This window comes from Oreochromis niloticus, linkage group LG14, assembly GCF_001858045.2.
Source record: "Oreochromis niloticus isolate F11D_XX linkage group LG14, O_niloticus_UMD_NMBU, whole genome shotgun sequence".
In the NCBI taxonomy this organism is placed as follows: Eukaryota; Metazoa; Chordata; class Actinopteri; order Cichliformes; family Cichlidae; genus Oreochromis; species Oreochromis niloticus.
In genome coordinates, this window is record NC_031979.2 from 23,132,592 (window position 1) to 23,159,707 (window position 27,116).

General features: G+C 43.0%; 1 protein-coding gene across 1 annotated transcript; it reads right to left on the reverse strand.

Annotated features, from left to right (window-relative positions):
• Positions 1 to 267: 267 nt before the first annotated feature.
• Positions 268 to 27,048, reverse strand: sh2b2 (SH2B adaptor protein 2). Its single transcript, XM_005459375.4, has 9 exons — positions 26,821 to 27,048; positions 14,376 to 15,309; positions 7,926 to 8,027; positions 7,600 to 7,691; positions 7,115 to 7,215; positions 6,848 to 7,009; positions 6,523 to 6,725; positions 5,826 to 6,000; positions 268 to 3,882 (listed from the first exon to the last, which is right to left on the reverse strand). The coding sequence occupies exons 2-9, from the start codon at positions 15,276 to 15,278 to the stop codon at positions 3,548 to 3,550; spliced, it is 2,073 nt and encodes a 690-aa protein (XP_005459432.1). The 5' UTR covers positions 15,279 to 15,309; positions 26,821 to 27,048; the 3' UTR covers positions 268 to 3,547.
• Between the last annotated feature and the right edge of the window lie 68 nt (positions 27,049 to 27,116).

Consider the following 27,116-nt stretch of genomic DNA (forward strand, 5'->3'; position numbering starts at 1 on the left):
TTTTTTGTCAGCCGTAGAGCTTAATTATAGAATAAAGGTGGGTGGTTACGTTAAATATAAACACACAAACAGAGAGCAAACCCACGGTACATATGAGTTTTCATACCTCTGCTAACACAGATAGACTCATAAGTAGGTCTCTTTTTGTCTCTGTGTTACTTTCGGTACTTTATGAGAATATGTTTGTTGAAACGCTCAAGTCTGTCACCTGCCTGAACTTCTGACCGGTGACATCTCAGCGGGAATAACTCGAGAAAGCGTGCAAAAGTTTGTTCACATTTTATTCACAGAAATATAAAGTAGTATGTCAAGTACATCACTTTGTACAAAATTGCACAGACTCTTCAAAACTCAGTCAGACAACAGAAAAACTCGGCTGTAGGAGTGTTAAGAAAATAAAAGGGAGACGATGAGTAATCTGCGATATGTGAGATGGCTTTCTTGCAAACAAACAAGAAGAATCAATCAATTGTACATAAGTAAGACTCAATAGGAAAAATGTAATTTTACAACGGCTGAGGAATAAATATGTCTCAAAAATAGGATTCAAATTGGCACATGAACCGCTCCGTCCGCTCCTCGACTGCAATCACCTGTGAGGCTAAATGGCCGCGCTTGAAGGGGCAGTTAACTCTTGATATGTTTATTACAACTGAAGAAAAGGGTTGCATATGTGCCACCTGTTACAAACAGCAGCTTGCTTGGCTGTTGCACTGTCTGTTTTTTATGCTTTAAGGAAAAAGGGAAAAAAAAAAAAAAAGACTGACATGTTAGGAAATATGCTTGTTCACTGCCTTGCCAAGAGATTGCTGAGACGACTGACAGGAAATGTGAAGCTGCAGTTGCCAAATTTATCTTTTAGATTATTCATTAGAATAAGGGTGTAGCAGGCGGAAATCTGGAAGGAAAAAACTCCTCAACTGCCCTCTGTAATCTAAGAGCCTTTCATCTGATGAGCACAGGCATATGCACGTACTTTGAAGGGTTCTGCTTAATCTACTATGCCAACACTTTCCAGATGGACTTAAAATTCTCTATACTGCACACTTAATCTGGCCTGAAAATAACTGTGATTGGACAAAGTCTCCCTACCACAGGTTAGAGTTTTTAAAGCTTCAAAACAAAGCCATGAGAGATGCAGGAATCCAATCATAGTTTTCTTGGATTATTGCTCACTGGTGCCAAAATCATGTTGCCTGCCCCAGTTTTAAGACTGGAGGTAAAGGGGACACAGCTAAGATAGGCTGACTCCATTCGAGGTGACAATATCCATCTACGAGCTTCTCCGAGGCTCATTTATGTCTCTTTTATTTGGCACAAAACCCAAACTGCGTGCAAGTGTGTGTTCTGTTTGGGCGAGCTTGCAGGTTGCTTGGAAAGTAGCTCCAGCCAAAAATTAGTCCAGCATGCAATCAGAACATATTGTTGTACATGTTACACAAGCGAGTCTTGGCCAGGAAAACTGCTCCCTGTGTTTCCAGTCTTTGATTTAAATTAGCCACCTGTTGGCAGCGTGGCTTCACAGGAAACAGAACTTCCTGAACTACGGGGCACTTGCAAGATAGCCCAGAATCAACTTTGGTCCTGTGGTAGCTGTAACATTCACGTGGCCAAAAAGCATTTCAAATTTTGATCATGTTTTTGATAAAAGTGTCTGACACCATAGATATAATTCAGTTTTTACTCTCCAGAGGGGCACGTAGTAAAGTCTGGTTTCCAGACATCAAATAAGCACCGTGAGATTCCTACCAGCAATCACCTGACAGCAGTCACCACTTACCACAATAACCAACTGCTTTTTACATGCAGGCGAGTTTCTGTTTTAGTTTGACTACAGTGCTAATGTCAGTCCGAGTCACAGTTTTGGAAACACGCCTCCGAGGGAGGATGTCCTGTCATAAATCCTGTACGGGTCTAGCTTGCAACGAGCAAAATCTGTTCCACTGTAAGAAAATCAAAATGACTGACAGTAAGTTTCCGAAAATTGAAATGAAATCTGGCGCAGGTCCAAATAAGTTCTGCTAATGTTTAGCTCTATTCAGTCCCATTCATTGAATGCTTTGCTCCTATTCACTCTCCAGGTAAACTGCAGCCAATGTAAGTATAACGGCAGCGATGGTGGTACTACACTACTATTAATTAGTTATTAGCAATATTTCCAAAAATGTCACACTTTTCTTTTTGTGAAAATTATGTTTTTCTTGAATAATTTTCTGCATAAAGTCCATGTCAGTACAAATTAAAGCAGTGATGCCATATCTGTCCATTCAAGCATGGCCATGTAGTACCCTTTATTTAACTAACTGTGTCATTCAGGGTCACACCCAAAAGCTCACCTGCAGGCCACATATACGGTGTACAATACTGCCACCGTTCAAAACAACATGTCCCAAGTCCCTCCGATAAATGCTGGATTTGGTATAATTATATTTTCAAGGCATTACTTTAATGTGATCTATATAAACAGGATATCTAATCTACAGGTTATTCATATGCTGAGCGTGAATACAGAACCGTCACCAGATGGAGGGACCCCGAAAACCATGTTTCAGAAACACTACTGTAGCACACCGATCATCGAAAAATATTTGGACTCTAATACACCACCACACACTCAGAGAAATACCCCAGTAGGACGACAAAATTGGAGCCACGCTTCCCTGTTCGTGCAGACTTCTATTGTTCATGTTCCATTTCAACAGTTTTAAACTGATTTGTAACACAACATATGACCACGTGTGTGTGTGTGTGTGGCAGCCATCAATAAAACTGTAGAAGAAAATGCTTTCAGTATGCAGAGATATGCAGGTTCGGTATGTTTCAAACAGTAAATTAATCAGATAATTGTCAGGCACTAAGACCCTTTAGGCTGTACATGTTTGGGAAAAACATCTCCAAGCTAACACTAACACACCCATGATTGCTGTACTTATGTTAGTGGAGAGCAAAGACCCAGAGCAGGACTCTGTAGGGAAAGCCCACAGGGAAAGTGAGGATATCCGGGACAGGCTCAAAGCAGCTTTACAAACATTAACAGAGCTCAGAAGGGAGGGGCTGTTTCTTCAGGGTCATTTTAAACTCGCAAGCCTTCGGCAGGGTGGTGACACGGGCTCTGCTCCCAGGGAACTATGGGTAAGGGTGAACGGGAAGTGGTCAGTAGAGATGAATCAAAGCCATATGACTCTACTGGATGACTTCCTCTTGCTTTCTCCACCTACGATTACATTCACCACAGCCTTTTTTTGTTTTTTTTTTAAACAGCTCCTTCTCAACCTTAACCCATCCTTTCCTACCTGTAGCCCTCACTGTCTCCCATTAACCGGCATCCACAAAGAAATCCACAGAGGCGGAGGGTTTTTATGAGCATGGCCACGCTGCTAAGGATCATCATCATCCCATCCCTTGTCAAATCAGAGGAACAGGAAATTGCCTTGAAACAAAAACCAACAAACTGGACGATTAGTGATCCAGTGATTTGGACCATTTTCATCATCAGCAGAGGAGAGCCCAATGTAGCTTCCAACTTTCTGGACCTGTCCTGGGTCATTTAGTAGAAAGAGTACTGGTTCTCCACAGCTCGGGCCCTGCGAGTCCCATCAGCATCATGATAGTCCTCGGATGTACCACTAGAGGCCTCCAGCAGGCGTTCAGAGCTATTGCTCCGGCTCTGCAAGCCTCCACCTACTCCTCCTCCAGTACCTGGGTCGCTGCGGGAGAGGGAGGGAAGGGCGGTGGGTGAGGAGGAGGTGCTTGAGGAAAGTGGGGCATCAGATGGAGGCCCCGTAGGTGCTGCGATTCCAGGAGGGTGAAGAGCTGGCTGGGCTGAATCTGTTCGGCACATTGCATCCCTGGATGGAGTAAGGACTGGAGGCGAGGTCACATCTGTAGGAGATTGTGGGAAAAAGAAAGGGATCCTTTTAATAGAGGACATATTAATTATACAGAATATTCTGTGCTGCTGCTATTTGTTTGCTGGCTTCCACTGAGAGAGTTGCTTGTAAAAAGCTTCTTCACAGAGCAGCGTGTAAACAGAGGCGGTGCGAACCTCCTTTATTATCCTTTCTCTCAGAGGGCAATAACACCGACAACACTGTTGCCAAAGACGCCTGACCAGTGTATCAATAAAGTCTTTTACACCCTGAATCAAACCCTCACTCTGTGTGTGTGTGTGTCTGTCAGTGAGTGCGTGAGTGTGTGCAGCGTTTGAGGAAACAGAGGACTTCTTTGTGACCACCAGAGTGGCTAGGAGCCGGAGTCTCGGTCTGCATGCAAAACTCCTGCGGTATAATCGCCCCCTCACTCTCCTGTACAGGAGGGCATTTATCCCATGCCAGAAGAGTGGAGGGCAGAAGGTGGGGGTGGGTCTTTTAAATCCAGTATTGTTTACATCTGTGTTTACCGGCTTGCAGTTTTCGAATTCTCTGCCTTTGCTGGTGCATTGCAGTGTATCCTGTTATATTACCTACATCAGATCTGTGGAGTAATGACGCCACTGGTTTGACTTTACACTTTACAGTTACAGATTTATTACAGTTAGTTTGGGTCCAAGCTTATCGATTGCCACAAATACTCTACATATAAAACAGGTGAGTGAATCCTTCCTAGAGCCGACAGGTGGATGCTGGATGGTGAACGGGTTGAAACAGGAGGCAGAAAAGCAAGGCAGCAGTGAGCAGATGGGAAATTCTGCAGCATAAATAGTCATGTTACGTGTATATGATGCAGTGGAGCTCAAGTTGCTCGCCTGAACTAGTTTGCAGGGTTCATGTGATAAACAGTGAGATATAAACAGGTCCAAAGCTCCACGGGAAACCTTACTGAGTTTGAGTCCATAACACAACACAATAATCATTAGTGTTAATGATTATTAGGTTTGTGAGTAAAAATTCAGCGAATTAGCAGCTAAAATTATATTTACCACTTTATTATGTACATCTGTTCAACTGCTCATTAATGAGAATATCCAGTTGCAGCCACTCAGTGCATTTAGGCATGTAGAGATGGCATGGCTGAGATCACCAGCTGAAGTCCAAACTGAGCATCAGAAAGGGGAAGAAAGGTGATTTAAGTGACTTTGAAAATGGCATGGTGTTGCTGCCAGACAGGCTGGTCAGATTATTTCAGAAACTCCAGATCTACTGGAATATTCTCCCCCAACCATCTCTAGGTTTACAAAGAAACATAAAAAATCCAGCGGGTGATGTCAGCGATCAGAGGAGAGTGGCCAAACTGCTTTTCGCTGATAGGAAGGCAACAGTTACTTAAATAACCACTTTTTACAATTAAGGAATGCAGAAGACCACATCTGAGGGCACAACACAACAAACCGTGAAGCAGAAGACCACATCAGGTAACATTCATGTCAGCTAAGAACAGGAATTTCTATAAACATAGGAAAAATGTTGTCTGGTGTAATGAATAAACAACATGAAAACATGGATCCATCCTGCATCAATGGTTCATCGTGGTGTTGGTGTAATAGCAGGGGAGATAATTTCTTGGTACACTTTAGGCACCTTAGTAGCAACTGTTCATCATCTAAACACAACAGCCGTCACAATGTCCATCCCTTTATGACCACAGTGTGCCCATTTCTGATGGAACCAGCAAGTTAATGCACCATATCGCAAGGTTCAGATCATCTCAATCTGGTTTCTTAGACATAGAAATGAGTTCACTGCACTCAAATCACCAGATCTCAGTCCAACAGAGCACCATTTCGGACGTGGTGTAACAGGAGATTCACATCATGGGAAAGTACTAGTACTAGAAGGTATACCAAATAAAGTGAATGTCGAGTGTACACAACATTTGTTGTAAGTTACCTGTGTTTGAGCTCCGCTGCACTTGTACATAGGAGCGTAATGTGATGTCAGCCGAGCCTCCAGATTCAAGGGGGATGGGGTGGGCGTGGAAGTGTCGCAGCATGTCCGATACGGTGTGGAACCAGAGGTGGTGGACGTGGCACTGCCCATTCTCATTAACTGACAGACGCAAGTGCTGGTAGGGAGAGTGGAAGGGTGGGGGGGCATTAACAAGTAGAGAAAGGTTTCGGTAAATGAGAAAGAAGAAGAGAAAAAGGAGAGACAAAGCAAAGTGTGAGACACAGTGAACATCAGAAACAATCAGACAAACCAGACCAAGATAGAGGTCAGGACATTATTTGAGAGACTTATTGCTGTGGCAGACCGCCCAAGGCTGACACCAGAGGAAGAGGTGGCAGCTGAAACTTCCTCAGCACTGCCGGCTGGCAGGATGTGATGTGCAGGGATCATGTTACATAAGAGAACATAAAACATTGACATTACTGCAGCTTTTCCAGAGCCTGAGCAACTGCAGTCCCCAGAATTCACAGAACAAAACAATATGCATGTCATTTAGTTAAAGCTGTTAATTTTTTTAATTAATGAAAATAACAAATAAACATTTATTTTTACCAGCTCACCAGATAAACCTGAAATCATTTCCAACGTGCAAGTTTCAGTCAAAATACATTGCAGATCGTCCATCTACTCAGCTCACCTTGGCTTTGCCCTGGAAGTTGAAGGTGAGGACGTACTCGCCCGGACGCGTCTCGCTTTGACGAATCACAAACAGCCCGTGGCTTCTCGCCCCACCGGCAAGTACCAGCTGAGCTGCACGTACGCGGGACAGCGTGCCATGGAACCACGGGTAACCTGCCAAACTGGCATCTCCATCTGAGTCTTTTGATCCTTCACTGCCACCTAAGCAGCGTCACAGGAAAAACCATGGTTTATTTTTCCCCATCTGTAATTTTCTCATGTTTATTTTCTCGTAAACGTGCTTGGATCACCCTGTGAGGAAAATAAAATGAATTCATCATTACCTGCAGAGGAGTTGGAGCCCTGGGCCTCTGGGGATTGGAGGAAGCGCTCTAAAGGCATGTGAGATGGGTGCTGGGTGAAAGGAGGTTCCCTGCAACGGACTGAGGAGGTGCTGTAATGCTCTGCTGCTGTAGCGCACGATCTCTCTGGAGCACGGTACACTCCTAAACATGTTTTTATAAATTATTGCATTGGTTAGTGTCAAAGCATTGTTCACGTTATGTTACACGGTGCTGCATCGGAGACTGAAAACAAGTCTCTTTGCTCACCCTCAGAAAGCAGCTCGCAGCTGCAAGAGGCCACCATGGAGCACTCTTTGGAGGCCTGACCATGAGGACAGGACGCCAACTCGATGTCATCGCCGCTGTCACTGTACACAAGCAGTTAGGTCAGAAGAACCGCAGGAACGTATACACATGCACACACATGAGCAAACAAACATCAGTGAGTCCTAACAGACGACTCTACACAAATCCTACAAGCACCTACACAAGCGACCTTTCTGTTTATGTCCTGAGCTGCACTGACAAATGTCCATTCGTCCAAGAAACTGGACAGGAATGTCCGCGGTGCAAGCTCGCCCATGTTTATACTCAAGAAACTTGTCAAAAACTCTAGTAATTGGATGATTAATGACTGTGTGTGTTCACCCTCCTCCCCCTTTTCCCGTCCACTCTTTCCTCCGCCCCCGCTTCCGTCCCTCTCTCCTTCTTTCCATCTTCAGTCAACAGCAAATATTTATCTGGTGGTTTACCCGGGGTCTATGCAGTCCTGGATGTCAGCAACCCACGAGTTTTTCTGCAGAGAGTCGATGGTTTCCAGGATGTATTCTCCCCCGTTTTCCACCTGTGGAAGCAGCCAAACACTGCAGTCATACACTGAGCTCTGTTCAATGCACCACGTCAAAGCAAAAAATACCCACCAAAAAACAGGTGAAGTGGAACGGGACTTCAGCAAAGCCACGGTGTACTTGATTTGCATACCAGACGTTTTTTAAGCTCTGTTTTATATGTAGAGTTTTTCAGTGTGATTGATGTTTAGCAGGAAGTTGTTGTGCACAAATGTTTGTGTAGTTCCTACCTTAAGAACAAACGTGTTGTCCTTGTCAGGCATCTCCAGTGGCATGGTGGTCCGCACCTCCACAATGGCTGATAAAGGGATGCTAACTTTGGGCTTTGAGGACTACAACAAACAAACAGAGGCATATTAAATATAGTGCACATACATGCCACACACTAAAAGCATAAAGTAAGTTTGTTGCACTTGACATCAGTGAGTCCCAACAGGTCAGTCAGTCAGGTCAGTATGAGCGCATTTACTTATATACAATAAGTTGTTATTTTTTTAAATGCTCTTTAACATTTGCCTCCAAAAACTAAGGACACAATCTAAAGTGGGAAAGTTGCTTCTGAACTACTCATACTTTCTGTTGCAGACATGTAAAACGTGCTTCTGTTGTGTTGTAAAATTGTGAATCAAGCCCCGTTTCAGATGACCTTAGACTACAAATGTCCTGCCTCTTGTTTGCAGATCATTGGATTCAGCAGCACGTTTAATTCTCTAAAAACAGCTTTTTTTATATATATAATTTCAACCCTAGAAAAAAAAATGCATCTCTGTCTGTGTGGCAGTCCAGTCTTATGCCAGTGTACTATTACCCAAACCAGAGGCAAATATAATTGGTCCAAAGTTAAAAAGAAAAACGTTGGGTTACATCCTACAGGAGGTAACTGCAACACTTGTAAAAGTAGAAACTGTATATTTTTCTAAAAAAAAAAAAAAAAAAAAGCCCTATAGTATAGAGCTTTAAATTAGTAGTGCGGTGGTTTAAATAGTACCACTTCACCACTTTGCCCCCTCTCTTTAGTGTGAAACACACCAAGATAACTTTTCCAAACCCTCAAACTTCTCTCTCATACATGATAATTAAGGGGCAACATGCAGTCACAACATTTGGTTCAGCCTTAGCAGTACACCCACAGATTAAATAGTACAGCTCAGTTGAAATTAACATTCATTTAAATAACTTTTAAATATCTCCACGGCTCAGATTTTATGCAGTCTCTCATTTCAAAGCCTATTTTTCTGGCCATTATTCCTGCTGGCTGACTAACAAATGCGACACAGGAAGGCTTTATAAAGAGTGTGAACACAGAAAACATGCTGGCCTCATGTTCCCCCTCTGCAGAGAGTTGGATCCAGATGACAATCTCAGCAGATCCGGTGAATGTGTGTCGAGGTAGTGAGCCGTGAGCCGATTCTGTGTGTGTTTCAGGAAAGGCGGAGTGGGAAGGGGCTGACTGACTGATGGTCAGACAGAGGCTTTTATCAGCTGATCTGTCTGGAGAAAACACCGTCCTCATCTTGATCCACCTGTGCAGCTGGCTCTTGTCCCCGCCCACAATCCCTCTCTTTGGATCAGATGTCAAAAACCATTTCCTGTAATAAACTATTTCCTGTGCGATCTAAGTGGGCTCCGTCTGTCGAAAAGCAAGCCAGTGCACATAGCAGTTTGTGCTTAAAACCCAAACAGTGCGTGGTTATTATCGGAGATAAGCGAGAAAAGTGACTTTGAAAAGGGGGGTTGGCTTCTTTCAAGGGCAAAGAAGGAGTTGGTGTAATGACGGGATGTAAAACTGTTTGAAACAAGACAAACGTATGCATGCAACAGCTTTCCCTGACTGCTGTGTATATGTGCATTATTGTGTTTCTATATTAGTCACTTTCCTGAAAGTGAAGGCTCTTATAAATAAATATTTAGCATTTCACAATGAATAATGTATGAAATGAAACCTGCAGTAGTGACCAAAAGTACACACATGTTTTTACTTATTTTCTGCCCGTACAAGTACAGTTACAATGGTGGATGCTGATATTAAATAATGCAAAAGATTCAGAAAATGAGGTCAGCATATAACTAATCCCTATGAGCCAATAGCTGAGGCTTCAGACTGATCAAAAATGCTTGGTTTCAGGCATTTATTCCTAGACGTGGCTCTAAATGATGTCGATGAGAGGAAGATTTCCTTGATATGGCACAAAGTGCAGCTTTTGGAAGAAAGCTGGCTCAAAGTCATAGGAGATAAACCAGCTTGTTTCAGATGAACTGAGCAGCTAGTCCTAGTATAAAATAAATAAGGACTATGAACTATGAATCATGCAAAGCTACTCTAGTAAAGTGCACCTCTCTCCTTCTCCTAACATATGAGGTCTTAAATAATCAGGCCCCATCTTTTATTGAAGGCCTCATAGTACCATAGCACCCCTATAGAGCACTTTGCTTTCGTACTGGTAGTTTTCTTGTGGTTCGTAGGATATTTAAAAGTAGAATGAGAGGCAGAGCCTTCAGCTTTCAGGCCCATCTTCTGTGGAACCAGCTTCCAGTTTGGATTCAGGAGACATTCCCCCTCTCTATTTTTAAGATTAGGCTTAAAACATTCCTTTTTGATAAAGCTTATAGTTAGGGCTGGATCACGTGTGCCTGAATCCTCCCTTAGTAACGCTGCAACAGGCCTAGGCTGCTGGGGGCTTCCCATGATGCACTGAGTGTTTCTTCGTCACTCACTTCTTTTCACTCTCTGTGTAATTATACACCACTTTGCATGTCATCAATAGTTATTGTAAATTTTTGGCTCTCCTCTACAGTGTGTCTTTTGTCCCGTCTTCCTCCCTGAGCCTAGTTCTGTCTGAGGTTTCTTCCTGTTAAAATTGACTTTTTCCTTCGACCGTCACCAAGCGTTTGCTCACAGGGGGTCATCTGATTGTTGTATTATTGTAGAGGCTTTACCTTACAATGTAAAACGCCTTGAGGCAACTGTGGCTGTGATTTGTTGCTATATAAATAAAACTGAATTCAACTTAACTGAATAAAAAATGTGGAGCTAAAAATAAGCACAATAGTTCCACCTTTAAAGCTGGTCCTTAGGTTAACTGCCTGTGCTGCTACTCTTCCTCTTTAGTTTGTGCAGGTTAGATTTGTGGTGTGAACCAGAGAGGGTCATCACAGGCATTGCTGCTGTGTCATAATGCAGGCAGCGAAAGCGTGCTGCAGTGTGCCGTCTCTGCCACACAGAGCAGCCAGCAGATAGATGGACCTGACAGGGACGGAGCTGGAGTCAGAGCCAGGAGCGGGCAAGAGTGAGATTTTATGAGTCAGTTTTATCTTTCATGCACTGTTGACTCTGCACTGTTATGACTTGTACTGCGCGAATACGATGGCAGTGATAAAGCAAGCCAGAGAGTTGCAGAGCAGGCCTGTCGAAATGCATGTGTTTAATTAATGTGTCATCAAGGCTGTAACCGCCGCTCTGAAGTCTCAGGCTTGTTCACAGCTGATAATAATTTTCCCATTTTGGATGTTAATAGAAGTTAACAGATGAAACTGCTGAAGAGCCGTCGTTAAGTTTTTTGTTCTCTTTGTAGTTCTTAGCAACTTGGCAGAGTTCGAGTGACTGACAAAACTATTTTGGTTCCCATTTTCAGTTGGTCACTGCTGACAGTTTGCCAAAGGCGCGGAAGCAATCGATATTTATTTTTTGCACACGAAAGGGAAACTTTGTGATCCCCTCGCCTTATAGAAATCAATGTAAGAGCTTCCTCTCTCTCTTTCTTTCCCACAGTCTCAGCTTTTCTACTTCTAACACCCCCCCCTCACACGTCTGCCTCCCACCTGTCCTTACCCCTCTCCCCCACATTCCCACCAGCCATGATCAAAGGACAGTGGCAGATTTACACACACTCAGCTGCACAGCCTTGTGGCCTACTTAAGGTCAGGGGCAATGATCTGGAAATCCCATATAGACAAATGTGAAGGGTGCGTGCACACACGTGAGCGTGTGGTTTGAACTGTGTCATTCTGCGTCAGCAGGGGTGGATCATCCAACTAAATTTAAAACTAGAAATTAGGAAGTGCTACTACTACTGGTTATTTTTATTACTTCATCACTTTTTAAACATTTTCCTAATCTATAAATAGACTTGAGGAACTAGAAATGCACTACGCCTGGAAAATTAAAACTGCTAAAGACAGAACTTGCAATACCAATAATGGCTGTGAAAAAACTAGATTTCAGACATGTGTAATTAAAAGTTCTTTTTCCATACCATTATCTGTTTTTGTTTTTGTCAGCTGGGTAGGTTGGGAACACTGAAAAACTTTAAAATATATGGAGATGAGGACAAATTACTAAAAATTAAAAGGAACTTTGATAAAATCTTATTATAATAACATAAATCTCTGTCTGTTTGTTTGAGTCTTCGGCCGCCCTATCATGATCAGGGGTTGAGCAACCAAACTTGGCACACAGGTACAATCTTACGTCCCGAAAGGTTCATATTTATACTGGATATACATGTTGCCTAGCAAACTTCTAGCAACGGGCTAAAATTACTTACATTTTGCATTTATGCAACTACAACACCTGAAAAAGAAATAAAAGCTTCTTATAGTTTTCTTATTGTCTTCACAACAATAACAGCTCACATATATACAGAACAACTGAATTATACATCCTAGCAACCACATAGCAACAGGCTAAAATGTCAGATTTTTAGCATCTAAACAACATCCAGCACCATGCCTGTGCTGGTTCTCAGTGATTCGGGTCAAGCTAGTCTTTGTGAAGACATATCCCCTCTTATCCAAGAGGCCTCTTCAGCTCTAAAACAACTGGAGTAGAGACCACCCCTTTGGAGGTGACCCACTACTGACCATGTGAGTCCTCACATGAACCAAAGGCCAGTGTCCATAGGTGAAACCTCCACCATCATGTGAGGCTATGACTCATGTGAGTCACCTGAGAGGGGGTTGAAATACCTCACTGTGTAAGAACAGAAAGAGCCTCTCGGATGAGAGGTCAAACATCTCCACAAACCAAAAAAAGGTCAGCTGCCTTCATTTTCAAGCTCTGACCACCCGTATTTATTCATCTCTGACTGAGATTAACTATATCAGTTTGTCAAAAACACGATCAGGCCAAACGAAACACGCCAACAACAACGACAATCTGAGATACTTAAGATTATTGTTTTAGTTGACTGATAATAAAAACATATTTCACGATTATTATTAGATTAAACAACAAGCAGCTGGTGTCCACTTCTCAAACACTTTTTTACATTTGAAAGCCAAAAACAACTATCTGATTAATGCAATAATAATAAATAATAGCTGATCCATTTTCATCGTAATCGTTTTTTCCTTAACTCTCCATCAGAGATGGGTCAAGAAACTTGATACCAGGTCCAGCCAGACTAGCCCGTACATAACTACTGGTAAGTGCCTCAGCAGACGGTGCTGTTATGGGTTTTTATGCAACGTTAATTCATTTTGACATAGATAATGTTTTCAAATTCCTAACTGACCCAGATAATGACAAAGCTGCCAGTCTTAGGCGATTATATTTGACATTGCTGTGTGTTTACATTCGGTTCTCCGGTCATGGCTGACAGGGTGGACTGATCAAACATGTGAGCCACATGAAAACACAGCTCACTCCAGCGAATGAGCTGATAGGATGTGTCAAACTTAAAATGCAACCTCCTCAATTTAAGGTAACTCACAAATCTGCAGTTAATAAGTTAGGGTTAGGGCATCATTATTAACCATTTCTTTAAATGCTACTAGAGTTTAGGCAAGCAGCAGTCGCAGTGGAAAACAGTCAGCCTCTAAAGTCAAACACATGCTCGGTGGTTAGATAAGGAAACCCAGACAGGGCTGTCGGCAAGTTTATCACAAAAGATTTAAAACCTTTCATTCCAGCACAGTTTCACCTTTGCCCAGCTGTCCTATTTTGTTTATCATGGTTTTTAAAATGTCTAGAGCAGGGGTGTCAAACATAAGGCCTGGGGGCCAGAATCGGCCTGGCCAAGACTCCAATCTGGGCCATTGGATGTCTTTGGAATAAGTGAAGGAGGTTGAAGATTTTGGACTTTTAATTGTATTTTCCTGGTTGTGTAGCTTTTCCAGGTGATAATGAGCTCATCCATTGCCATTCATACACAATGCCAAAGTAATTAAGTAGTAGATAAACATTTAAATAAAAGAAAAGTTCCCGTTTTTTCCTCTATCTACTCTAGAAATGATAGTCTGGGCCATGAGCTACCAGAACTTTAACTCTGTAATTTTACACATTTAATTTTTCATGCTGACAAATTTCTTTCATTTATGACAGCAGCAATTCTTTATCATGAAGAAAAACTGAGATGTTCTATTGAAACTGCACTTCTTTGGCTTATATTATCTCAAATATTTTAAATGTGTAGTTAAACATCTTCACACTAACAGGAAGGGGCGTTTTAACTGGTCCGGCCCACTGCCTGTAGGCCGTGACATAAAGTGTGTTTGACATCCCTGATCGACAGGGAGCACCTGACCTCAGAGGCATGCTTACTTTGTGCACCTTCATGCCTGCTTAGTATAAAGTTTAGACGATAAACATCACTGGTTAGCATGCCAATGTGTAATAAGAATGGGCTGCTCTTATGATAAGCACATTCCAAATATTGATAAGAGTATCAGTGTTGATATACCTTGGGTGGTACGTAGAACTCCAGCAGGAACCTCTCCCCTTCCTCCCTCTTTGCCTTCCTCAGCAGCAGACGGCACTTCTGCCACTGTGCAGCACCCATACAGTTTGTGTCATCGGCCACCATGTATCTCAGTGCTCCCTCTCTTTGGATTTCCAGGAGCTCGGCCTTGTGGCCCTGGGAACCCCGTGGAAGCCGAAGCTTTTGGGACCACTTCTCCCCACCCGCAGCCTCCCCTCCTCCTCCCCCATTAGCCTTCCTGGTCCCAGAGGGAGCATCGGGTTCAGGGGAGGCCCGTCTATGCCACATCTCCTTCACCCCATCCACCACACACAGGCTCATGTTCCTCAGGGAGAAGCCCTTCTTGAATCGAGCCTTTGGGTGACTGACTGAAACGTCCTCTGAACTGCGGGACTGTCCGAGAGCAGAGACCTTGTGGGTCGTCTGAGGGCCCCTGGAGGCAGTGGGGCCACTGCCTCCCCCATTTATCCCTCCCCCTCCACTGTCCATACTGTCCAGGGAATCACTCGAAGCCCCGGCGTCCTTGCGTCTCTGGTAAAGGTCGTGACCGTAGGACAGCGGGCAACCCTGGATCCCCAGGAAAGGAACGATGCTGTACTTTGTCGCTGCGTTGGAGCCGTCCTCTCCCGGAGAGGATGCTTGGTTCTCCCGGGCCTGGGTCAGCGCTGCAGAGAAGCACTCTAAGAAGTGTTGGGCAAAGTGCTGTGAGAAGCTGGCATCGGCGCCTGGCGAGTCGTAGCAGGGGTTCTCCGACAGAAAGCGCTGGAACTTGTCAGCGAAGTCTGCAGCAGAGGCTCGAGCATGGAGCTCACAGAACTCTCGCCAGTCGGGCAGTGGGCACGAGGAGGAGAGCTCGGGGCTACCGGGCAAAACCGCTCCGTTCATCACTGGGCCATGCCAACCCACCGAGGAGAGGCTGAAGGGGAGGAAGAAGAGCACAGTTAGTGTGGAAACTATAAATGGACTGCGACATGAATTTATCCATCTCTTGGTCTTGGATGTCACACGCAACAGTTGTGGCACAGCCTGCATGTGTGATGGCACAAAGAAGAACATGAGGCAGACTGCAAACCAGCTTGTTTGTCATTACAATATTTACATCTAAATCATATGAAAAATGAAGTGATTTTCAGTGAAATATTTACTAATAAAATATTACACATTTTTACTTTTTTTGCACTGTTAAGGCAAAACAGCTTCTTTTCACACAAAAACCCCCCCAGCATCCAATCATTACCATCATCCTGCCATGCAAAATGCGCAAACTGAGATCAGTCCTCCACTTCTCAGTGTCACAGCTGTCTTACTGGATTAGTTCAGATGTATTTTATATTTTATTCCTTTACTTACAAGTTTAGTAACTTCCAAAAATAAGGCTCTCCGTCCTGAAAAACACACATCTCTAAAACCTTTTACCAGGTTTGATACGTTTAACTGAGGCATTGTCATCCAAAAGGGAAATATCATTTTCAACAGTCAGAATAAATGTTGTTCATAGTGTTGAGTCATATAAGAAGTGTATTGGTTTTCCTTTGTTTATGCTATGATTTATGTACACAATGTTAACAGCGTTATAGGATATGTGAAATCAGCCAATTTTTCATTTTTCTAACAGACAATTACATTTTTTAATGGTTTATTTATTGTAAGAAGATATTCAATCTAAAAATAACCTCTTTAAAATATCAATCTATGAGGATATAAACACCACCAAGTTTCTAAAAAGCCAGAAAATGACAGAAAGCGTGACCTGAGTGTCCTCAGTTGTTGTTATAGCTCTTGTGCACAAACAGCCCTCATTTCACTGTGTTGGGGCTTTATTCACTTTGACTTTGAGTCCAGAATGTGTGACAGTCCAAGATTATGAGCAGCGCTGGCGTGCCATGAAGGGCTGAAGTTGCCATGTGAGCAGATTCAATGTGACAGCAGATCGAAAGGAAATGATCCACAAAAGCTCGGTCTCTATCACTTCTGAGCCTCGCCAATTGATCATTTGTGACGCGCGCTGAGATAATCTGAACGATCTGGAAGTGTGTTCTGTCAGATCAGGTTAGCGCGGATTGCAAATTCAACACAAACCGATCCTCTTTACATCCTGTGTGTCTCACTCGTTGGCGCTTTTCTAAATAATGAGTATTTATGAGAGTTGCTCTGATCCACTCATCCTTGCATTCCTCTGCCCTCCAGCAGGTGTGTGTTTGCATGATTCACTCCTCAGCACTGCCTACCCTCTCTGGCCCTAGCAATGCCAAAGCGCATCACATCACCGCAAAAACTCTTCGCTGCGCAGTCAGAGTCATACCATCTTTGTGTCAGTAGCAACATCCAACGACAGTTTTCACCTCCCTCCCCTTCTCACTCCCTCTCTCAGCTTCAGCGCGCGAGTGACTAACACAGCATTAGCAAGGAGTGCCAAACCATCAGAAACATGCTGGTTTGATTATTTCTGTAAAAGCACGCAGATAACAAAGAAGTTAACATGTGAGTGGGCAGGCCGGGCAACATACACAAAGGGACGGCCAACACTCCCCGCGCCGCGAAGGCTTATTCTCAGAGCTGCCGGGCTTCTCTTGGCAGTTGACTCACAGTAAGAGCTCAAATGTTTGCTTACTGAAATTGCACTCTTAAACCAAATCATGCATACATTTGCACTGCAGAGTTTCCTGGAATTTCTCTGGCAAGCAGCTTTGTTGTCATTTTCAAAAGCATCAGTGTGGGCTGTCTTTTCAGAAAGGATTAGCGCTCTCTCCGCTGGAATGAAGTCTGACACGCATGTTCAACTACAAGCCAGTCGCTTTCTTTCGTTTCTTCTCCCACAGATCTGAAACAAACAGTATGCCAGATCACAGAGAGGATGTGATAAAGGGAGCTCACTAGCACATCTTAGATTCTAAGACCTGGTGTTAAAATTTTAGAGGAGTGCGGTGATGGTTAGAGACACTTGAAAGTAAAGGAACGGCTCAGATTAACAAGGGAAAAAATGAGAATGGTTAATGTTTTTCTTTAAATTGCAGCTATCCCCAAATCTATGGGAATTTAGACTTATTTTACTCCTTTACTTCATTTAAGTGTGACGGAGTGGGTGGGTCAGGGGTCTCAGTTTAAACAGATAGTACAAGTTATATGGTTTATTTTAGTCACATCTTCTGGATGAACCTCTTTATACTCCTCACCAGTTACCCAGTTCTCATCTATGACCCACCAAAATCGTGTTTGTGATGGCTCGGGATTTAGAGCCGGTCATCAACTATTCAAAACGTCAGTAGTTTGATCCCCAGCTCCTGCATCTGTATACTGTATACTGAAGTGTCCTTGAAACACTTCCTGAATGCATCCATGTTTACCATGGATTGCATGTGTGCGTAAGAGTGAAAAATGTGTCTTTGGATGCAGCTTACGTTGTAAGAAGCTTCTGGGTTTAAACCCATCTCACGACATCCATCAGGTTAACTGGCGATTGTAAAGTGACTGTCGGCGTAATCGTAAATGCAAATCTGTCTGTCTGTGTTTGCCTGTTTAAAAAGATAAATAAAGATGAGAGGGTGTGCCAGCACGATTTAATGAATTCATTGAAACTTGATAAGTGGAAAAAAACTGTTTTTACTATAATACGTGTACTGATTTTCCCAAATCTTACCTCTGACATATATCTGCTATACAATATTATTTAAAAAAAAAAAAAAGAACTAAAAGAAAATATTTCCGAACAATAAAAACTAAACTGAAATGAGCAAACCTGTCCTGGAAACTAACTGTTCAAAAAAAAAAGTTAAAATGAAATCAGAATAAAAACTAATTAGAAAATACAAAACTATAATAAATCTGCTGAATTCAGCTGAACTAAGCATAAAGGAGTCTTCATGCATTGAGTACACAAAATTCACTCAGTTAAAAATTGCAAATTAGCAGCAGATTAACGTTAAATGTCCAAACCTAGTTGTATCTATGTCTTTAAAGGGTTAAAAAGATAATCCATCAAGCTCCACAGCAATGCATTGCACTGTCCACTGGAGCAAAATGTAACATGTGTCACTGCAATTACCATACTTTACTTGAAACAGAGGAGCTCTAAAGACGTTTTTAAGTTGTGAGCACTTGGGATAAACATGTAAACTCCACCTATAAAGACTCCAGCTGGACGATGGATTTGAACGCAGGACCTACTGGCTGTGAGGCGACTGGACCACCAAGACTGAAGAGTGAAGAAAAATGAAAGAGAGGCACTGAAATACATCCTAAGAGGTATCAGACAGACAGAGTGGTCATTTTGTGACTCTGTTCAGTTTCACAAACCAAAGAAAAATCGTTTGTGAACCTAAAAATTTAAACTGCAAGTTGCTGACTGGAAATGTCAAAGAATAGAAATCAGCCAGTCAGATTCGGATGGAAGGGAAAAATATTATGACTAGCAAATTAAGACAAAATACGTCATTGATTACAGGTTGGACAGAACGTGTTAGGCATCCACAGAACAGTATAGCTTCTGGAAAGAGTCACAATGGACCTGAACCCAAACCCGGTTATTTACCACTTATTTTAATTAACTCTTATTAAATATTATAAAGATCATTCAAGCCTAGATTTATTAGAAAGTATACAGGGTGATTTTCATAACTCAACAGTACAAGGTTTGCTCTTATACTGCCTTATAACTGATTATAAAGCATTAGTAAATGTCTTATTATCCATTCATAAATTTGTCCCAATGTTTAAAACTTATTAGGAGAAAGTTGGTAAATGTTTAAAAGTAAAAAGCAAAATTCTCTTTCCACTCATTCATGAACTTCATTCACGAATCTATCACTTCATTCATCTAAACATCCATTCATTCTTTCCTTCACGGCACACAAGATTTAACCGAGTGTTGTAATAATTATCTCCCTCGCCTTGTGTGTGTGTGTGTGTGTGTGTGTGTGTGTGTTGTGTGTGTGTTGCTGTTGCCAAGGCAAGGCAAGGAAAGTCAATAACCATTCAGCTATTTAAAAACCTGCACTGGGCCCACTTTCCACTCATTCAGCGGAAAAACAACAACACATTGTGAGGTGCGATTCTCACACTCCTGCCCTTCTGTAAAGATGAGGATGTGCCTCTCTCAAGGATACTGAAATGACTACACACACATACACACACTAACACTGACACACTCAGTCATCGAGTCAGCATGAAACTCAAGCCATGAGACGCTGGAGGAAGTGGACGGCATTATGGTTTTCTGAGGCTCAGCAAACTGAGGCAGACTACATACTGGAAAGACACACGAGGATCTAGAGTTTAAATGATGGCAGAAACAGCCAAAGCAGAGTGATGGGGGGAGGTGATGCAGTGCGGATGAGAGAGGTCCGTGGTGGAAAGTAGTTGAGCTCTTTACTTGAAGTACTGACCAGAAATGTGTTTTGGGAACACATTTTTTCACTTTACATTTGACCTGCGGAGGGAAAGGCTCAACTCTTTTTCCTAACGTTTGTTTGACAGATGTACTTCAGACAGTTTAAGTTTCATAAACCTAACAACACATTAAGATTAAACTGATAGCTGTAAGTGAATAGGTTGTGCTCTGGCCAATATATTCACTCATGGCTTGGGTTTCATGCTGGCTCGATGACCGAGTGTGTTAGTGTTAGTGTTAGGGGAAGCATACATCTACAACTGCGTTAGCCTGTCTTTAAATGCCGCAGGAGGAAGATATCCAAAGACAGGAGTAGTGCTGTGATGGCTCCGCCCAAACTCACTCATAGGAAAGGTAGTGAGAGTCGTCAGGTATGGAAATACCTTGTGGACACCTGGCACTGTCTTTGTGAAAGCCGTTATTTTTCTACGGGCTAAAATGTTTGTATCAGCTAATGCTACATAAAAGCTTAAGCTAACGTAATGTAGCGTTAAGTAGGCTACTCAGCAACCATGCTAACATTTTACCCTGTGTCCTTTGAGCAAAATATAAAGTCAACATTTTGATGACATGGCCTGCCACTGCTATGCCACTGATTTAAAAACACTTTTTAATAAAGGTCATTTTTAAGTACAAGGAAAAATTAGGCATGGAAAATCCTGTCATTCTACTGGTATTAGCACAGACGGCTAAATTTCTAGTAATTTGACTTCCTGTTTTTCCTCCACTTGAACAAAAGCAAACAATCTGTTGTGTTGCTAGTGATGCAAAAATGACCCTACTTTGCTAAGGAGCAAAAAAAAGAAAAAAAAAAGAAAGTATCTGAGTATCCGAGTAAAAAAGCAGAAAAAGTTGTTGTTTTTTCAAACGTTGTTTCTAAAAAGTCTCATTTTAGCAAGCTCTTTGTAATATGGTTACAAAAAGTGAAACGTTCATGATAAACTACACCTATGCATGGCTGTTTTTTCATCACCACTGTTTGAGAGTTTGGGCATAAAACAGCCTTCGCGTGTTGATCTGGGATGTGTGTGAGGATTATATTCAGCATTTTAGCTGCTAAATATTCCACTGCTGACAGCAGCGAGTCACCTGTTTCTGCTGCTAATAACAAAGGAGCAATTTGTAGGTTTATCACAACAAGCAAACTTTTCCTTTAACTCTACTTTAACTCAAAGGCCGTTAAATTTACTGTGGAGTACTTTTCTGTTGTTGTATTGGTACATTTGATAAAGTAAAGAACCTGAATACTTTTTCCACCACTTGAAGGGGGCATGTGTTTGCTCCACAGGCCAGCTGCTAAAACAATCAGTGATGTGTGGAGGTGGAGGAGACAAGGGGAGCGTAAAGAAAGGGAGACAAACTGCAGGATGGGGGGAGCAGGGGCACCCTGTAGTTTCTCACATTGCCACGACTCCCCTCAGATTTTTTTTCAGCTCCGATGATTTGGAAGCAAAAGAAATAAAACAGACTTAAGGGGAGTCGTGGGGAATCTAAAAATGTTTACCTCCATCCTCCAGGCCTCGAAAGGCCCTTTTCCTTCCTGTTACTCGTCCCTATCTGTTGTAAAAATCTACCACTCCTGTGCACCCACCACCTCCTCCTGCTGGTGCGTTCCCCCAGGGGAGGGGGCAGATATCTCTGTCAGATGGTCGGGAGCTCTGTCTGTAACTGTAAACTGACTCTGGGGGAGACTGCAGAGAGATTACTGTGCAGGGAGAAGTGATTGGCTACAGCCTGCAAAACACATCATACAAAATCCGTTCACTTCGTGTACCTTGTAGAGCTCTCACAGGACTGAACTGAGCAGAGCTAGGAATTACATATGCCTGATTAATACTGTGGTGTTTTGGGTAGTAATATAGAGCTACTGAGGAAATGATACTGTAGCTAAGCGGACCGGATGCACGTGGATTTTTATTTATGTAGCCATGTCTACTTCTGTGCACTTTCAGGGATAAACACTGCACTTGCCCTTTAACAGACTTATATGCCCTATATGCTGCAAGCAGCTGGGTGCCAGGAGCACGGTCTCTGTGATTGGCTGATGAGGATGATTGGTGATGTTGTGCTCCCACTCCAGGGAGTTTGAGCCTAGACATGTTTTCTAAGATTAGCCTGCTACACAGGACAGCACACAGCTAGCAGCACACTCAGTACAGTGATGTGCACATACAACATCTTCAACGCTCTCTGAATTAATTAATAACGTGTTCTTATATAAGATAGAAATATGGCAGCGCTTTAAAATGAACAAAAGATATACTGTTTATGTGTTTATGCTCTGTTTATGCATTTGCACACAGATTTGTGCACACCATTCATACATTCCAAAGCTAAACAAACTCAGTGGTCACTTTATTAGGTATGGATTGATACTACTGGGTTGGATCCAACAAGCTGCTGGAAACATTCCTCGATGATTTTAGTCCATGTGGGCGTGATAGCATCACAAAGTTCCTGCACGTCCATGATGTCAATCTCCCATTCCACCACATCCCAAAAGTGCTCCATTGGATTGAGATCTGGTGACTGTGGAGGCCATTTGATTGTGCTTAAGAAACCAGCTTGAGTTGATTGTACCTTTGTGACATGTGCATTACCTGTAGACAACAGAGCATGAGTACACTGTGGTCATATAGGGATGGACATGGGCAGCAACGATGCAGCCTCTGGTTTAGACCAAATTCTGACCCTACCTCACAAATATGGCTGCAGAAATCGAAATCTAGACTAGGCAACGTGTATCCGATCTCCTCCAGAACCAAAGCATTGCCTATTGTCTGGTTTTGCCCACGTGAAGTAACTATAACAGTACAGCACTACTATAAAAGTATAGAGTTGAAATAGATCCCTTCCCATTAATGAGTTAAAACTTAAGAAACAAAACAAGAAAAACACATTAAAACAGTTAAAACAACCAACCAATTCTGGATAAAGTTAGTCAGTCTGTACTAATACCTGAAACCGTTTTAAGACCATTCAGAGTTGTACTACAACATACCTGCACATCAGCTGCCAAAGACATTAATGTTAAATATTGGAGTTACTCCATATAGTGCCTTTAAATAAAGAGATGAATCAAAATACTTCATGCAAAATTAAGATTCCCCTTTGCAGCAGAAACATGCTGCAGAATAAACAGGATAGCTCTTTTGTTTTGTTACCTCACGCTAAAGGAGGACCGAAGCGGACGCTCACACAGGAGGAAAGTCACGCTGACAAAAAACTGACTCACCTACAGAAGACACAATACGGATTATTACAGCAGTCTTCCAGGTGTGTGTAGGAGTAAAGATAGCAAAAGAGAAAGAAGGGTACTATGCACTCCAGGTTTGCCACTACAGATGAAGAAAGGATGATGGGAGTGGAAGGAAAACCAGAAGAGATGTAGGCAAATGATAAAAAAAAAAAAAAAAGAGTGAAATCCCAGGAGAGAGAAACTGGAGATAGAGAGGTATGATGAGGGAAGGGGATTAGACGTTGAAGCAAGAGAAAGAGCAGAAATAGAGGTCAGCAGTGATAGACCCCGACCTTCGACTACTTTTAGATCTGTTCACTTTAGAGGAGCTGGTCAGTGACCTTTAACCCAAGCGCTGATAACCTCATTGCTCCCCAAAGCTCCTGAATGTCTGGAAGAGTTTCTGTCCTGTAACACAGGACCACCGCAGAGAGCGTCTATGTTCACTGGACGGGTGACGGCACACGCAGACAGACGTTACGAAAGCTATACAGCCCTGATCCAGACACTGATATGCCTGAGCTGTCTGTGCGAGCCTGTGTATGTGCACGCAGAAGCAGACAGATACAACAATGATAAGAAGCCAGACGTGATGGAGATCGAGCATTCCTCAGGACCAAATCACCAAACTGTAACTGCACACAAATAAACTGAGTCGGCTCACCTGTGGGATTTTTTTTCCCCAGACGCTACTAATGATGTAGGTACGGCCTCATCACTCAGATATTAAACACATAAATTAGCGTGTCCTCTGCAGGCAGACTGTCCTCTCTCGCTCTCTCTCTCTCACTCAGTCTCTCACATGCTTCCTCTGGCAAGCAGTGACAATGTAAATGTTGAGTGAGCTCAAGCATCCATATGGCAGCCAGTGATAAAGGACGAAGTGTGTGGGAGATGCACATTGCACCACTGACTTCCATTTCCTGTCTCTCACCCACCAGGTCTAACTAATTTCACAGATGACCACAGGCCTCTCACAAAGAAGCACACAGAAGGAGGAATACTGTACAACCTGTGTGAGCGTCGAGTCTTTCAGCTGCTGGACTAGATGGGCTTTTAATTTGTGGTGAAGCTGATGCAGAAAACAGCACGATGATGGTGCCGACAGAGGTTGGAGACAGCCGCTTACACAGATCTATGTAACATTACTTTGTGGTTAACTTCAGCCATGGATTAGTCCCTGTAGTTTACTCATGAAGTCATCGTATTTCATCTTTTCAGTCCCGCACACCTTAAATGATGTAAAGTAAAACGCGAGCAAATCTGAATCTGAATATTTAGATCTGCACAGAAATCTAATTTTCATTACTGATCAATCTGTCGGTTATTTTTATAATTCGTGTGCCTGTGTGGGTTTTCTCCAGGGGCTCCAGTTTCCTCCTACAGTCCACAGTCATGCATGTTAGATTAGCTGTAGATGTGAATGCGAGCGCAGTCGTCATCGGTGCTCTTTAATGGACTCGCACCCGGTCCTGTTTACCCCACCTCTCCCTGTGCCAAAGTAACCCACCACCCTGATGCTGATTAAGTTACAGAAGAAATATTTTTTATGGTTATCTAACTGATTGAATGTCATATAATAAATAATAAATAGCAAAGCTAAATAGGCATGTCAGTACATGTCAAAGTTTGAGTAATGGTATCCTCAAGTCTTTTTTAACCACATAGAATATTACAAAAGTTTCTTCTAGAATCTGATCTACTTTCTGCACAGCCACCTCTAGGGTTTACAGGTCATGGTCCAAAAAGGAGAAAATATCCAATGAGCACCAGTTCTTTGGGTGAAAACTGCTTTGTTGATGTCAGAGGTCAGAGAAGAATGGCCGTTACACCCAACATATGCAGAAGAGCAATAATGATGTGGGGGATATTTTGGCCCCCTAAATGCCAACTGAGCATTGTTTAAACACGGTTCTCAAATGGTCCCATGGTCAATACGTCTCAATATAATGGCGCACCTATGCGATGTAGTGGGTCTGGTCCCACCCAACATGCTGTTGAGGAAGGTCTGAAACAAAAAGACGGTCCAGGTGTATCTAATAAAGTGCCTGTGAGTACATTTTGGTTTAAATCAGTGCAGATGGAGAAACACAGGGTTGTTTTTGCAGTAATTATCTCAAACATCGAGGAAGTAAAACACAACACAGAGTATGAAAGATGTTCCAGCGTCGAGAAATTTGAGGGGCTGCCTAAGCAAAATGTAATTACTGTATAGAATGATTTTTTTTTTATTAATGAAAAAAGTCCATCACAACAAGGTCTATGACATTACTCAAGTTCATCAAGACCATATAAGAAGACAAGAAAGACCCCAAAAATATTATATAGCCGACCTATCAAAAGTCCTATATATTCAGCTGTGCAAAAGACACGTTGCCTAACTGACCGCATGATAACATCTAGATTTTTTTGTTGTGTTCTCACAGTGTAGAATAAATAGCATCCCTTAGCAGTCATACCATCACACACACACAGTTTTAGTTAAAGTATCATCTTTTCAACCTGGTCTATCCTTTAAGTGTTATCAGAACATAAGAATGATGGAACAGCCTAAACACCAGCACAGTCTGCACATAACTACACTGCATCGTATGTTACTGTGTTTTCTTTTGTTTTGTTTGTTTTTTTGTTTTTTACTTTACTCTGAGTAGATTCAGAGTTTAATTTTTGCACAAATTTAAACTTAAATGCTTAGGTGTTGTTTTCTCACCTGGCACAAGAGCTCAGGTCAGTTCCAGAGAAGCTTAACTTTTATTCAAAGAACTGTTCGGTCTTTGACAACCTTGATTTTTAAAATCCTAGTTAAACATCACAAAACAAAAACAACATCGCCAGTGCAATATCAGAGAATTTAGTTAGAAAATACGGGAATAATATGCTGTTTTCCTTCTATTACTTCAATAGAAAACCATAACCTGGAGACAGAGACGCAGTCCAGCCTCGGAGGAGTATTAGCAGGATGGTACAATGATGTAAACATAACAAACACGAACAGGCCCGCATCCTGGTCCAGTCTGACTGATAAGGCTTCATATTGACTGACTGTCTCACATAACCAATAAAAAGATACATAAGAGAAAGTCAATAGCAGGCCTATAACAGGCCCACTGCAGGCCCGGGGAGCCTATTTAAAGCCGACAGTGAATCGCTGTGCAGGCTGCGCACTGGACTTCATGAATGGGAATCGGCAGCAGCCTCCTGCTGAATGGCTGACAGACACAGGTCCAAAAGCGGGCGATGAATGGGAGTCCGCGTGTAGAGTCACGAGCTGGTACACTGATTCTGGATCCTCGCGAGCGGAACTGGACTGTGCATCATACCAGATCACATCAGGGCCCCCGAGCCCTCCTGTGAGCCACCACACCGACTCCCCCAAGTCTATTAAACGGATTATCGGAAAAGCCCCCCTTTTTACACCGCGACCCCCCTGAAAACCAGGAAGCCTCTCTCACACACACACACACACACACAAACTCCCCCCCCCCCCCCCCCCCCCCAATAAGCCGCTATCATCATCAAAAGACCGCACTCGCTCTCTGCCTGGCTCTGAGCGCAGGTTTGAGCTGCGGGGATGAAGCGGGTTTAACACCCAAACAGAGCAGCCTCCTCTCCGCCTCAGCACATGGAGGTGTGCTGCTGCTGCTGTCCTCGACAAATCACGATGCTGATTCCTTTCTGCTGTCAGCACGAGCACACGAGAAAGGCTATGCAGAAATGTCTAACCCTGCGCGTCAGGATGGTCCACACGCGCTAAATAAGAAATAAAACGCAGCGACGGCTTCTGCGGTGCCATCAGCTCTCACCTCAATACAGGAGTGCTGTCATGACGCTGGCGTGTCTGAGGCGATCCCGGTGAGGATGTTCACTTTTCGGGATCAAACATGGTCATTCCCCGGGCTCGCCTGCTGTCTTTACGCGAGCTCACAGCCGGTCAGCTCTACCTCCATCTCCGCTCGACGCACTATGCTGCTCCTGCTGAACGCCTGGCTCCGCTCTCCACAGACCACCATCAACCGCGGAGAGTCACAAAAGCTGCTACTTCCGCTTACTGCTTTCAGAATAAAGCTAAAAGTTTAAGGAGAAGGAATGAGTTGCCTTT